The sequence below is a fragment of the Herpailurus yagouaroundi genome, unplaced genomic scaffold (genome assembly GCF_014898765.1).
Source record: "Herpailurus yagouaroundi ecotype Mexico unplaced genomic scaffold, PumYag 159, whole genome shotgun sequence".
NCBI lineage: Eukaryota > Metazoa > Chordata > Mammalia > Carnivora > Felidae > Herpailurus > Herpailurus yagouaroundi.
Window position 1 is genome coordinate 63,724,776 of NW_024412400.1, and position 15,461 is coordinate 63,740,236.

General features: G+C 41.9%; 1 protein-coding gene across 1 annotated transcript in view; it reads left to right on the forward strand.

Moving 5' to 3' along the window:
• The window catches only part of CLDN11 (claudin 11), a 15,889-nt gene extending 1,387 nt beyond the window's left edge, over positions 1–14,502 (forward strand). The window contains exons 2-3 of the mRNA XM_040480726.1: positions 3,446–3,610; positions 13,213–14,502. Coding sequence (XP_040336660.1) covers positions 3,446–3,610; positions 13,213–13,445 — 398 coding nt within the window. The 3' untranslated portion in view covers positions 13,446–14,502. The remainder of the gene's footprint in view (positions 1–3,445; positions 3,611–13,212) is intronic.
• Positions 14,503–15,461: the final 959 nt, after the last annotated feature.

Here is a 15,461-nt window from a genome sequence, read left to right on the forward strand (position 1 = left end):
GCTCACCTGTTAAGGCGCGCCACCACTGGTCGCTCGCTCCCCTCCAGCTGCGGGAGACAAGGGAAGAATTATCTAGCCTCCCAACTCCTTCCACGCCAGCCCGGGTCGGGGTTGGAGGGGGTGGTGGCATTGAAAAATTCTGGGCAACAGTTTCTTTTTTTTTTTTCTTTTCTTTTTTTTTTTTTTTCCCAATATATGAAGTTTATTGTCAAATTGGTTTCCATACAACACCCAGTGCTCATCCCAAAAGGTGGGCAACAGTTTCAATTCAGATGTAAACCTCGAGCCAGTGGGTGGTTGGGTGATTGGTGAGGTCGTGGGCTCCCCTTAAGGATTGCCTTCTGTCCCCGCTAGTCTTTGAGGATGGTGCCCATTTAAAGGCCTATCCTTAACCAGCGGGGCAACTTGGTCTCAAGACCAGTTTGGGAGCCTTTGGCTTTGTGCCATCTCCTGGGTGAGCCTTTAGCTCCCTAGAGACTCTGCTCCCCCTTTAAACCTACCCCAAAGTGCCTCCTATTTCCCAGTCCTTGTGGTTGGAATCAATCCCCCCTTCCTCCTTGCTGTCCTGGTATTTGACTCTTGTTTCCATCAGGGCACAGTTTGACATTTTTGTTCATTGCGAATCAAGTTTTCCTACACATTTTAAATTCCTCAAAGATAAAGATGGCTTCCTACTCTCTTTCCATCCTCTCCTGCATCAGGAAATCCGGGGAACAGGGCTGGTGCACACAATGTACTTTCTTCTTTTCCATTTTGAACTTTCAGAATGACAGAGATGGGGGGAACCCAGATCTTCACTTACCTTCACTTAATGGTGGCCTTGGTAGACCTGGGTCAGACTCTGGGATCCAGTGCTCATAACCTGGGTAATTTAGGACAATTCACTAATGTCTGTGAATCCCAAATGTCTTCCTTTAAAAAGTAAAATCAAACCAACCACCTATCTTACAGAGTTGTTTTGGGGATTAGATATGAGAAATGTAAACCTCCTTTGATGTAGAGTAGGCTTCATAAATTGTAGCTATAATTTTTTTTCAAAAAGCTGGGCATGGTATTTGTAGGAATCTGATTGAAGCATAAAATCACTCTTTCCTTCCTTCCCCTGAAATTAAGTTTACTGAGCACTCAGAGCCAAGTGGTTTATTTTCGGAGAACAGACCATGTTCCATCCTACAGATGGAGTACATTTTAGGGAGTGCCTAATCCTTCCTGCTGTCCCCCTCCCTCACACCTGGGTGGGGACAGGAACAGACCTCAGTGTCCATCTTTTGTTTTTTTAGACATGGCCTTGGCATCTAGCACATGGATAGCCTGCACTATGAATTTCAGAACCTCAGTTGCTAGTTGACCGTCTCCGTTGCGTTCACCCTGCTCTCCTATAAGCTTCAGGGGCATAGGACTTCCGTCAGAGATCCTGTTTCAGAATCCTGTGGCTCCTCTTTGGGGGGGTCTTCAAGTCAATAAAGTCAATAGTTGAGTGTTTACCCTTAATTTTGAAGAAGCTGAGGTGGGTAATGACTGGAAGAGTACCCTTGTGGAGTCTGAATTCTGATAAAATAGCTAGGTCTTGCTAAGAGACAGTGTTGCAGTTGCGTCTTGGTATGAGAGTCGTGTGGAGTGTGTGGAGGCAGAAATCAGGGCTCATTTTTGGCTTTGCCTTTAACTCTACCCACCCTCCCACCCCCAGCCACTAGCTTAATTTCCTCTGAGTGAAAAAGGAAAAGTAATAAGTACAACCCCCTCCTTTATTTTTGGAGAAGGGAGAGTGTTTTAATGAGAAACAATACATTGAAGTCTGCCATATTCTGCTAGTATCTTGTCAGATTTATTTTACATAAATTTGCACATATTGTAATCTGTTTCTTAATGAAATTGTTACCTGGCATTTTATTTGACAGCATAATGTTCAATTGGGTTTGCTCCACTCTTACTCAACTTCTTTTTTTTTTTTTAAATTTTTAATGTTTATTTTTATTTGGAGAGAGAGAGAGAGAGGGAGGGAGAGAGAGAACATGAGTGGGGGAGGGGTAGAGAGAGAGGGAGACACGGAATCCAAAGCAGGCTTCAGGCACTGAGCTGTCAGCATAGAGCCCGATGGGGGGCTCGAACTCTTGAACTGCAAGATCATGACCTGAGCTGAAGTCGGACGCTTAACTGACTGAGCTACCCAGGCTCCCCTATCATTCAACTTCTTATTCCTTAATTCATAATTGTATGTTTACATCATCTGCTGGGGGCACTGTGTTAACTCCATGAAGACCAAAGCAGGAGTGTGCCCTCTAGAAATCTTTGGGGCCAGAGAGATGCCTTTAGAACGGATACCAGACCATTGTGGAAGCATGCCCAGGAGACTGTGGGTGAGGCAGGAGATGGAGTCTGACCATCAGTCAATAGGGTCAGGATTCGTGAGCACAGCAGTCTCTGGGGAGATGTCAAGAGAGGAAGCCTGAGTCTTAGTTTAGTTAGGGCCACATGCTATATACAACGTGAATTAAAAGCACATGGTTAGGGGCGCCTGGGTGGCGCAGTCGGTTAAGCGTCCGACTTCAGCCAGGTCACGATCTCGCGGTCTGGTTAGGGGCGCCTGGGTGGCGCAGTCGGTTAAGCGTCCGACTTCAGCCAGGTCACGATCTCGCGGTCCGTGAGTTCGAGCCCCGCGTCGGGCTCTGGGCTGATGGCTCAGAGCCTGGAGCCTGTTTCCGATTCTGTGTCTCCCTCTCTCTGCCCCTCCCCCGTTCATGCTCTGTCTCTCTCTGTCCCAAAAATAAATAAACGTTGAAAAAAAAATTAAAAAAAAAAAAAAAGCACATGGTTAAGACAAAATCGCCAAGTATACCTAGTATAAAATGATTGCACTGACACAGAGTAATAACACTGGTAATAATAGCTAATCTTTTTGGAATACTTAGTATGCGCTAGGCACTATTGTAAGCACTGTATGAATTAACTAATTTCATCTTGGTTGAATTCTTTTAGAGAGATATAGGTACTATTACTATATTTTTACTTTATAGATGCGGAGAGTGTCAAGACATAACAGTTCAGTAACTTGCCCAAGGTCACACAGGTAGAGTGTATCAGCAGCAGGCTGGAGTCAACATAGACCCTCACAGAAGGCATCTTGGAAGATTTGAGTTTTAATCTGAATTTTTCATAAGGTGATGCAACAGTGTAGTTGGACTCTTGGCCTCTTCATCCTGAAGGCTTAGACAAGTGGTCTAGCCTAGAGCTCTCCATCCAGTATCTCCAGCCTCCAACCTCCCTTTCGTGTCATGGAGTCACTTTAAAAACTGAACATGTGAAGTGATCTTAGATAAAATTTACCATATTCTAAGTCCTGGAATGGGACGAGAGGAAGGCAGATGGTGCTGAATTCCCTTGAGCCAGGGTTCAGGGGTCAGGGAGACCCACGGGCTAACCCCTCTGTGTGCTCTCTTGTGTCCAGGCTATGTGCAGGCTTGCCGAGCCCTGATGATCGCAGCTTCAGTCCTGGGTCTGCCGGCCATTCTCCTGCTGCTGACGGTTCTCCCCTGCATCCGAATGGGCCATGAGCCTGGTGTGGCCAAGTACAGGCGAGCCCAGCTGGCTGGCGTTATGCTCATTCTGCTAGGTAAGACAGCTTTCTATATAGCACCCCAACTCCAAGTGAGTCTGATGAATCTCAGATCCTGCTGCTGCTTCATTGAGTTCAAGAGCATGTAAAAGGAAGCCAAGTGAATCCACCCAGGAAAAGATCCCCACAATGTGTATCCCTTTATGTTTCCTGCGTCGTTTATGCAGACGGATGAGTAATGTCTGTGGGGGTCACTAGGCATGAAAATAAATTTAAAAACAAAAGGTAAAAAGGATTTTGAGGGTATACTTAAGAGAGAGACCAAGCGACAGAAGAGTAACACAGTGGAATCTTTTCTTTGGGAATACCTTTGCCCGGATCCCATAGCAGGTCAACTGAGTCAGAATTACTTGGCATCAGACCAAGCAAAGATATTTTTGGAAAGCTTCCAGGTGATTCTTTTTAAAAAAAAAATTTTTTTAACGTTTATTTATTTTTGAGACAGAGAGAGACAGAGCATGAATGGGGGAGGGCCAGAGAGAGAGGGAGACACAGAATCGGAAACAGGCTCCAGGCTCTGAGCTGTCAGCACAGAGCCTGACGAGGGGCTCGAACTCATGGACCGCGAGATCATGACCTGAGCCGAAGTCGGACGCTTATCCGACTGAGTCACCCAGGCGCCCCAGGTGATTCTTACTTGTAGCCACGATCGAAAACTTCAGTTAACCTATAAGGAAAGAGTAGAGAAAGGAGGGCAAGGGAAAAGCAAGATGTTGAGGGTGGTAGATCACTAGTGATGATTCAGTCTTTTATACAGTAAAGATTCACTGGGCATCTGCGGAGTGCCAGGCATCACGGTTGGCATTGGGGACCCTGGGGAAGAAGGTAGTCTCTGCTTGGAGTGCACTTGGATAGTTCCATGGAGTGTGGCATGTGCTCATCTAAAGAAGGTACACAGATTGTGCACACACATAGGAGGGAACCTAAGCAAGACTGGAGGAGTTTCCCAGAGCAGAGGATCCCAGTGATGAGAGTTGAAGAGAAGGTAGTGAGATCCTAGATTGCGGGGGGTGGAGGATGGGGAGGGGGGACAGCCCAGGCCAAGGAAATGGCACGTGCCCATTCAGTTTTCCTTGTTGTGCTTGCCCACAGAGGGCTTGATTTAACAACCTAGGGAGGATCCTTCTAGCTCTTCTCTCTTGAGTGATTTCGTTTCTCTCTACTTTTTTCTTGAGTGCTAATTCCATCAGCACATTCTAAATCCTAATAGAAGACATGAATTTTAAGAACAGCAGCTCTTGTTGCAGAGTGCACTGATACATCGGTGAGCAGCAACTGGTCTGCATATGGGTTATACACGAAGTCAGGTATTCCTGGGACAAGGAATTCCCATCCCCAAACTGGTATCAGACCATGTGCTTAAAGGTAAGGGTCAGGGTTCTATGCGGGTCAATGCCACTTAGTAATGGTCACACACAGTGATATTGGTGAGGTAAGGGGACATGAGAGGTAGGGATGCCATTTCCCAAGATTGCAAAGGGATGGAGGTTTTCAGGGGCTTGTGAAGCCACAGAGAATTCAGAGGAGGGGCTTGTACACACAAGTGTGTGTGTGTGTGTGTGTGTGTGTGTGTGTGTGTGTGTGTGTAGGGGTGAGGGGTGGGTAACAGGAGCAAAAAGGCCAAAGGGCCACTGTCATTTCCAGAGAAGAATCTGGGCATGGACATTTTGGGTCCAGCCACAAAGAATTTGTGATGGAGTGCCCCATGGAACACACAGTCAGTATCATGTGACTCATCTAACTCACAAGGTCCTCTTTACAGTGCTTTTTGGAAGTCAGATCTTTACATTCGAATTCTCTTTCCAACAGTTAGACCAAAACTCTACAGGTAAATTGGTTTGCAGAATCCAGGTGGAAACCCTTGTCATTTTAGGCAGGCACCATGATTGCTTTCCGCATATTCTTACAGAAGTCCCACAGGGCTCTCTCTATCTCTGAGGGTGCCAGAGCCAAAAGGTGGGCCTATTGTATTAGGTGTTCATTTTTAGAAATTCTGGCCTTCCATCTGAGAGTCACTGAGTATCCACTAAGATATTTTTGGCTGTGAAATTTCCCAGGGCTTTCAGATAATGCAGGAATGTGGAGTTTTCAAGAAGGAGGCACTGAAAACAAACAAACAGATAGACAAACAAACAAACAAAACCCAGCCTTGTTGGAAAATAAAGGTATAAAAGCAAGTACATACAGACAAACTGGTATTTAAATAAACTCTAAAACCAACTGAATCGTCCAGCTGAATAGCAAGGGTTATTAAAAAACCAAAGGCAACCAGTTGTTTGAGACTTCCTAGCTGAATTAAAGCTTTTCTTTACGTTTTTCAAGTGGGTTGGTTGGTGTGTGTGGACAGAATCACAGAGAGGAGCGTGAGGTGGGGTGGGGAGTGGTGTGGGTCCCTCAGTCCCTGACTCCTGTCTGAGTGAAAAGATGGAGGGGCATTGAGTGATCTGGCCCTCTCAGAGCGGCTGTACCTTTCCAGCCACTCGCTATTAGTTTGGGGTGAGGACACCTCCCTGTGCCCTCTTGTAGCGTTTAATTTCCAGTGTTACCTGCCGCCTCTTTCATGGCTCCTGCCGGATTTATTTCTCAGTGCGTGGCGATTTGCCTTCAGGTTGGATGTTGTTTTGACAGGAACAAGCTAGCTCTGGAAATGTAATGCTCATTGTCTCAGCTGTGGCACCGGCTGGTCTCCTCTGGGTCTTCTTTGGAGCCCGGTGCCTCGGTTCCCCTGTTGGCAGTGGGTGGGAGGAGCTAGAGTGAGTGAAGGCTCCCTTTGTGTTGCTCTGGATTGGCTTCTGACGCTCTGCTCTCCCCGGAGAAGCCAGTGCTGGGCTCCTGCTGGATCCTAGAGGTCACCAGTGGTGTTCCCGCTGAGGTGTGGTCACTGACCAAAGGGGACTAGGCAGCACCGGGGTTTTGGGGCCTGGGAACTGGAAACAATACCAAAGCTAATCTTGGTATGGAAACTGTAAGGACTATTAATTAAAATCAGTTCTTCCTGACCCTGCAAATTTTTATTTTTCCAAAAGCTTAAAAAAATTATATGTCTGTTGTACAATAGCTTTATCTTCTCAACTGTCTTAAGTTTGTGAGGATTCAGCCCTGCTTTGGGGGAAGGCATGGGAGCCAGATGTAGCAGGCTCCTTAGATCTAGGGTGGATCCAGGCGGACATAGTCTGTAGTTTTCTTTTCTTTTCTTTTTTCTTTTTAATGTTTATTTATTTTTGAGAGGGAGAGAGAGAGAGAGAGAGAGGCAGAGCATGAGTGGGGAAGGAGCAGAGAGAGACAGAGACAGAATCTGAAGCAGGCTCCAGGCTCCGAGCTGTCAGCACAGAGCCTGATGTGGGGCTAGGACTCATGAACCATGAGATCATGACCTGAGCCGAAGTTGGTAGCTTAACCTACTGAGCCACCCAGGCGACCCTAGTCTGCAGCTTTTCAAGAGCCCCTGCCAAGGCAGGAAGTGCCTATGCCCTGAGCTGCTTTATCTCATCACTGGGAGCCAGACCAATGGTACTGAATCTCCAATCTACCACTTTCCAGCTGTGTGAACTGGGGCAGTTACTTAATGTCTCTGAGCCTTTCTATGAAATGACACCATAATTAATGCTTTCATCTGAGATTGGTAAGAATAGTGAAAGGAGGTATGCAAGTTATTTAGCCTGGCGTCTGGCACATAAAAAGTGCTCAACAAATGGTTGTTATTATAATTGCTGTTGTTGGTTAGAGGAAATAGAGACCTAAACCAGAGGGAAGTGGGTATTCTTTTGTTGATGTCTCATTTCTGTGGGGTAATCTTCACACATGGCACTGGTCAAGAGAGACAGTGAGCTGTTCCTGGAAACACTAGGTTGGTTGCATCCTGGTCTAATGGAAACATTTGCATTGTTTACTTTGTAGAAACTGGAGTGTAGGGATCAATAAATAGTTGGAGTTTTTTTGCTTATTCCATTATAGGAAGCCATGTTAAGCTACCCAACTGAAAATGCTCAAGCTTAGTTCTGATTTGGTCTCATTCTCACCTCATTGTAACTTAGAAAGTCCTTGATTTGAGTGTTTCTTGGGGAGATGAGGTAGGGAATGGACAGAAAGAAAGTGTATATTCCTCCCTAAGTGGGACCCTCTCAACTTCTCTCCTTTTTAAAAATATGGCCCCAAGAATCCTATTTGTATTGGAAAAAAGTTGTTTTAACTTGAAACTTACAGGTTAATAATGGAATTGCTGTAAAATAAAAGGCATGTGCAAATGTGGGACAGGTTGAGTTTGTCCGGCACACAGAATCAGATGTCCTAGGAAAGGTCTCCCTTGGGTGTGTAGTAAACAGTGATGCTCTTAATCCCGGGGTCTTAAGCAAGTAGATGGAAAAAGTCTTCGTCTAAAGTCATTAGCTTTCTACAAACAAGTCCGTAATGTCAGTCAAATTTTATGTGGGTAGTGGGAAGGCTGCGGTATCTTTAGTACGGTTGTGGCTTAAAATGAACTTACTGGTAAAATTGGAGGAGTTAACTGGTTTATGAGGTCTCTCCTATCTCTAAATTCTGTGATTAAAAAAATATTAAATAACCATGAGACTGGCTTTTAAAAAAGGTTATGGGAAAAAAAAAGATAATGATGTGTGAAATAGAAAAATAAAGGAAAAAATGTTGAAAGCAGGCCAGGAAAAATAATATAGTCAAACATTCCTTTGACTTGATTGTTTTAAATATTAAATCTTCATAAAAGCCATTGTATAAGAGGAGTATGTCTTTTGGCAACTATGTTTTCTTATGTCAAAATTTAGAGAATGACAAATGATAAAAATAAAAAGTAAAATTTTTCTAGATTCAAATTATAAGGAAACAACAAATAAATATGACTCCACCCAATAGCTCATTAGAAATCTCATTACTAGTTGCCTTAAGTTAACTGGCACAAAGCTAAAGTTTGTTGCTATGTAGATCATATGTTATAATAGCATCAATTGTAGAAGGCAGCATTCTTTGCATTGTAAAACGTTTAAAAGGAGAAAGTTTAAGAAATAGTTTTTATTGTGGAAAATTTCATACATACACAGAAGTAGAAAAAATAGTATAATGAACCCCCATGAGCCCAAACTCATTCTCAGTCACAGCCAATCTGCTTCATCCATGTACTTCTTTTCTTCTAGTCCCCAGAATTTTTTTTTTTGAAGCAAATCTCAGATATAATGTCAAGGAAGAATTTTTCCAGTATTACTTATATCATTCAGAGTAATTTATGTGATTTTAATGGAAATATTGCTTGGTGCTAGAAATAATGCTCTTAAAAGTACTATCAGTTTTTAGTTCTGAAAGTGACAAAGCCTGAAAACAGAGATGTTCATTGGAGGAAGGAAGAAATGAATCTGGTGCCCTTCTGCCTTTTTGGGCCCCCTTGTCAGTCTTTCCCTCTGTCTCTAAATTGTTACCTTCAAAGTCAAACACACATGTACTAATATTATTTAATTTCACATTTATTTAACTCTGTATATTACTGTGTGTCATTTAATCCCTAAAGAAATTAAAAGCTGTGTTTCTATTTCATTGCTCTAAAATTGCTTTTCCAACTATTTTCTGTGTTTGGCTCTATCAAGATCATTGTTAACTTTTAATAAGGCTGTATTCTGTCAACTAAAGAACACATTGTATTACATTATTTGAAACTTACCAAAAGAGGCAAACAACTTATTCTATAAAGAGCAGGAGTTCTACTGGTGAGAGGACCAAGTCTGGATGAATCTATAATCTACACAGTGAAGCTTTCTTCTCCCCTGCTCTCCTTCTCCTCCACTTCCCCCTCCTCCTTCTTTTTTTTTTTTTAATTTTTATTTTAGCTAAGTACGTCCCCAATTTTTACTTTCTGCTCCCTCCCAAATGACTTATTCCTGCCCCCCTTGTACAGTTAACTATTGCATCTTTTGAAGGTAGAAGAGGAGAAACAGATTGAAAAATCTGAGTGTTAAAATTCTTCTGTTAGAGACTTACTTTAAAAATACATTCTGATGACATGAAAAGAAAAGCAATGAAAATTCTCTTTATCTTTCTTCACTTTTCTTTACCTTATGGGAAACTGTGACTTTTTGGAAAAGCACTTTCTTTTCTCCAAATAATTGGGAGAGCCATTATAAACTCTGTGTGTGTGTGTGTATGTGTGTGTGTGTCTGTGTGTGTGTGCACACGTGCACACAAACAGAAATAAATCCAGCAGGCCTTCTGTGTCATTAAGACAGCCCCAAATTATTGCCAGTTTTATTAATATTTTACATCTTTTGGTTAAGTAATGATTTGACTTGCATTTTAACTTTACTGCTGAAAACATTCCCCTTTCCCTTCAAACGATGCTGAAATTGAGTAAATTCTCCTTTTTTAGTTTCTAAACATTCTTCATTCTGAGTTCAGTTGAAGGTCACTGTTTGTATTGAACCTCTCATTTCCCTTCGTGTTGTGTGGCGGCCTGTCATCTTTCAGTGGTTTTGATGTGGTTCGTCTCTGAGAGCCACAGGAATCCGACCCAGAGTTCATTTATCTGCTAGGAAATAAAGACCCCGCTAGCACTGGTCTGCCTTGTTTTGCATGGATTATAAAAGGAGGAAATTTTTAATGAGGTAAATCATGAGTTTGTAACTTTAAGTGTGTTAAAGTCACATTAAGGTTTTATGATTTTGGAAGTCAGTTTTGAAGTGTTTGAAGTGGAAAGTAGACTTGAAATGAGATCACCTCTCATCCACTCACCCACCCATTCAGTCCTTATAGGCTCATTATTTAAATGTTTAGACATGTTCCTGATTTTTCCTTTTTCTAGTGAATTACACTGGAATAAAATCTAACAAAATCCCTAAAGCAATCAAAATCAAGACTGATGGTTATTTTTGGAATATTGAGCCTGATTTCTTTCCCCGTGGGGAAATGTGGGGAATACTTGTGAGTGTGTGTGTGTGTGTGTGTTTATGTATAAATATGAATTAAAAAATATTATACCTAATTTGAACCATAAGCTGTTTTCAAACCAGTAGTTTGGCAATCAAATATTTTTTTTCCTATGGAATTCATCTTTTCATTCTCCACCTTCTCCCTCTAATCAAGCTTGGGTGTTTGGAAGCACTTGCTAGGGTGCTGTTTTGCTCAAGCAGAGAGTGCCCCCTTTGGGGGTCTAGGGGTGTGTAGCTAGGTTATGTGTTGACACGAAGAATCAAGGGCAGTTCTCTCTGGCTGAAATGCTCTAGAAGAGTTTCTGTTTCTTGTCCTGACAGAGAAGAAGACTTCTCTCTTTCTCTGTGCCTTGCTGAGGACAGTAGCCAAGCTGTTCTCCGTGAGTGCCACACTTGGAATGTGCGGCTGGAGGAGGAGAGAAAAAGACTCCCCCACCCCCACCCCCACCAGGTGTTTGAGGTCCTGAGCTGGAAAGGGAAGCTACAATTAACACCGGTCTTCTTCTTTTTTAATTTAATTTAATTTAATTTAATTTAATTTAATTTACTTTAATTTACTTTAATAAGTTTATCTATTTATTTTGAAAGAGAGCATGAGTGGGGGAGGAGAGGAGAGCGTGGGAGACAGAGAATCCCAAGTAGGTCAATGCTGTCAACACAGAGCCCAATGCGAAGCTCCATCTCACAAGCTGTGAGATCATGACCTGAGCCAAAATCAAGAGTTGGATGCTCAACCAACTGAGCCACCCAGGAGTCCCAGCACTGGTCATTTTGAGAACATTTTATTCACAGAAGGAAAATACATAATCTCATGGTGTCTCATACAAACATTACAGAAGCTGGCATGATTGATTTTACTCTTTCAAGAAAAAAATGAAGACATTAATATATAGACAGATAATAGCTTCTTAGATGATCTATAACAACTCCTTAAATATGTGAATAGTACACAATTAATGGAGTGAATTCAGGCTGTTAGAAAGTCAATTTGAGCAATCAAAGCCCCCAAATTAACTTTCTTCCTTCTGACTTCCACTTGGGATCTATGTATTTTTATGATAGGAATCACATCTATTTATGTGTATCTATACCCAGCTTGGGGGAGTGAGGTTATGTTACAAGTTACACAAATGCAGTGAGCTAGTTTAAGAGATCTTTCAAAATGGGTAAGGCTTCAATCTTTAGTTCAGTTTAGAACTAATGTACGAGGCTGTTAGAATTGAGTGCTTATGTGTACAGAGAAATTATATTTCTTCTATTTGGGCCTAGAGGTAAGTCAGAAAGTCACTCAGTGTGAGTAGAAATCAAAAATGCTTGCTGAGTTGAAAGTAACAAGGATACTGCAGGCAGCAAACATTGCAGTGCCCTGCCTTGAATTTATTGAAAACTTTATGGCTTATGATTGGAAACCTCATTGTTACTGTTTTCTTGATCTGCCGACTTTAATGTATCCTCCCAATTTAAAGCTTCAACTAAAATTTCTGTCCTGCTTATAGTTGTGAGAAATCAGATGATACCAAAGGAGGTTATGGAGTTACTTTGTCTAGAGTTGTGCTGTTCAACACATGAGCCACCAGCCACATATGACTATTTAACTTTTAATTAATTAAAATTCAAAACTCTGTTTTTTGATCTCACTGGCCTCATGAAAAACGTTTAAAAGCCCATGTAGCTAGTGAGTGCCATATTTGGCAGTGCTGGTGTAGAGGTTTAAATTTATTTATTTTTTCAACTTTCTTATGGGCTCCTGCCTGCCTAGTTTAGCTGCTTTGCTTAGGAGGAGAAGAACTAAATGATATAGAAGCTATTTCTTAGTTTATTCTTTCAAATCTACACCAAGTCTGAAAGGCTGGTTGGTGGAAGACCATAAAATTCTACCATTGCGACCCATCACAAATTCCAACACCATAAAATCCTCGGATGGGTTAATTCTTTTACCTTGAGTGCTGTTTATGGTATGTTGAGATTTTGTGATTGCGAACAGCATCACACAAACTCAAACTCTTAGCTGATATTCCACTGGTGTCTAACAACATTCATCACAGCAAGAGAACTCACATGGCTTCTTCAGGTCTTTGTAATGTGAATTGACCAAATTGAAAAAATAGAGTGGATAAATGGAATGGGCACCACTGTGTTTCGGAATACCTCAGGCGATGCAGTCATTCAGCTGGTAGACGCCGAGCACATACTATGGGCCTCATAGTGGGTTAAATACTGACTTTACAAACATAAGTAGGACATGGCCACTGCCGTCAAGGAACCCAGAACTTGGAATGGGAAATAGACATGTAAAGAGATAATTATAATACAATTAGGTAAGCATAATAAAAGAATCATAAGTATAGATATACGAAGTAAAGATACATAAGTAAATACAAGTACATATTTTTCGGCCTCAATGATTTATTTCTGGGCTTTTACACTGGAGTTCTTTCATCTCTGCCACCAGTTGAAAAAATAAGCATCTAGCAGTTTGACACAGCTTTCGATCAGTTGATTCTATAGATGCAAACTTGTAGGTTCAGGTTGCCACGGGAGCAGAGCTGTGCATATCAAGCTTTCTGGAGTTAGTTGGAGGCCAGAGGAGTGTGCATGTGGAGTGAAGGGAAGCCTGTCTGCTGCTCGGGGTGTGTGATGGGTGTGCCCAGTCATAGCCCTCTCATGTCTCCCCAGCTCTCTGTGCCATGGTTGCCACCATCTGGTTTCCTGTGTGCGCCCACCGCGAGACCACCATCGTGAGCTTTGGCTACTCCCTGTATGCAGGCTGGATCGGTGCTGTCCTGTGCCTCGTGGGTGGCTGTGTCATCGTCTGCTGCGCTGGAGATGCCCAGGCGTTTGGTGAAAACCGTTTCTACTACTCTTCGGGCTCCAGCTCCCCAACCCATGCCAAGAGTGCCCACGTATAAGAGGGCTGCTAGCCTGCCCACGGAGGTGCTGCAGATACTGGGGCCACGGCCCTCGGTTTGCTTGCCACAGGCGGGGGAAGCCCACTCCGCTGCCAGGCTCCAACGCCAAAGGTCCAGAAAAGCATCCTGTCTGGCATTTTTTAGTCTTAACACCCTGCTCCCCATTTATTGCCTTAAAAGAAATCTTTAGCTCAGAAAATGCCCACACACTTTTCTCATGGTTTTGCCCATTATTAGCTCTTTTCTTGGGCATTAACTTTATTGTTCACCAGGATATATACATATATGTATGTGTATATGTATATGTATATGTATTTTCCTCTCTCTCTTTAAATTTTAAATATCTTGCAAACATTGCTGAGTTGGGTGTGGGGAGAGAAATAAAAGACACTTTTCAAACCGTTACAGATGACAATGGGAGCTTCATAAAGATGCCTCTCTGTTCGCTCCCTCCTCTTCAGCTCCAAGGTCATTTAGTTATAAGCGACAGAAAAAAATAGAACTGGGGACATGGGGTGGGGAGGGAGGGGACTGTGGAACTTTCCTCTATGGGAAACTTTCCCTTTTGTAAGTCGAGGGCAAGGGGTGGGGATATTTTTTAGTTTGTGATTTTACATTTATCTGTACATACTTTTTCAAGATTGATCATTTTTATAACCATGGTTTTCCTGAAATTCTCAATTCATCAGTATGAAGGAAATGAACCGAATAGACTTTAATTATATGACAAATAACAGTACAAGTGAATATAACTGTGACTGACATTCCACAAAACGTTTTTGGTTTCCAGGTTTGTACGATGTAGTTTTTAATCCTACACTTGCATGTGCTTCAAATTAACACATTTTTAAAGCTTTTCCCCCATTCTCTATTTTCATTTTGTTAGCCATCTTGAAGTGATATTGTTTAACATAAATTGTGCTGTTGAATTTGGCTTTACGGGTGTAAACACTGATAGTGTATCAGTATCTGAGACCCCAAACTCTCCAAACATTGATGGTGCATTTTGTTCTTTAAGTGAAATCTGTGCAATAAAATAACAGACTGTCTGCAAAAATGGCCTTTAATATTCTCTTATTTTCAAAAAATTTTCAAAAATGTCATTAATCTCTACTAATAATTTATAGGAACCTGGTCAGTGACCCAAGAACAAGTTATTCTGCCCGGCCCCGAATAATTAAGATGTTCTGTATTATTTACTGTATCATGGTGGTCGTGTGTGGTCATAAAAATGCAACCTAGGTGCTCTGTTAGATTTCTTTAGTGGAATGATGTTATAGCATCTTTAAGTCATACGTAAATGGTCAACAATTAGAAACCAAGTTCCAAGCATTACACAGTTAAACTCTTTATCTACTTTGAACACTGAGTGAAGAAATTGGCTAGGTATAAAAGGAAGTATAAACCACACACAGTATAGGGTATTTTGGTAATAGTATCTAAAATGCATTTTTTTTTCAAAATTGTTTTGAAAATTTGGAAATTTTGGACAAAGACAGATGCATTGAGTTGATTTTTATTTGTTTTTTATTCCAGAAACTGTGTCAGGTTATGAATCTGTTATAAAACACACAGATTACAATCTATTTTGGCAGTATTTTTCCAAAAATACTAATTTCATTAGCTGATAATATAATAGACAGACATTTCCTCTTTGGAAATATCCATTTGGGCTAGTCATTTTGGTAGATATCTGTGTATGTTAGGAGATTATAACTATTTCTAAATTACTTGTGCAGAAGAGACAGTCTTCCTGTTGACCAAAATATTTGCTTAGTTATGGTGCAGCTTTTGTAAGGACGTAAGTCGTGTAATTGTGTTGGAGGACTCTCTTTAACTAATAAAACTTGTCAGGTGTAATGACTGTAAGCACTAACAGAGCAAAAGGCATCCAGGGGGTGGGGACAAGACAAGTAAGACCCCCACATACCCTCTCCTTAGCACTGCTGGCTTGAATTCAAGGTGTTTCAACTGATAAACCTATGCTCTTAAAGACTGATCTCCTCACTCAGCCAC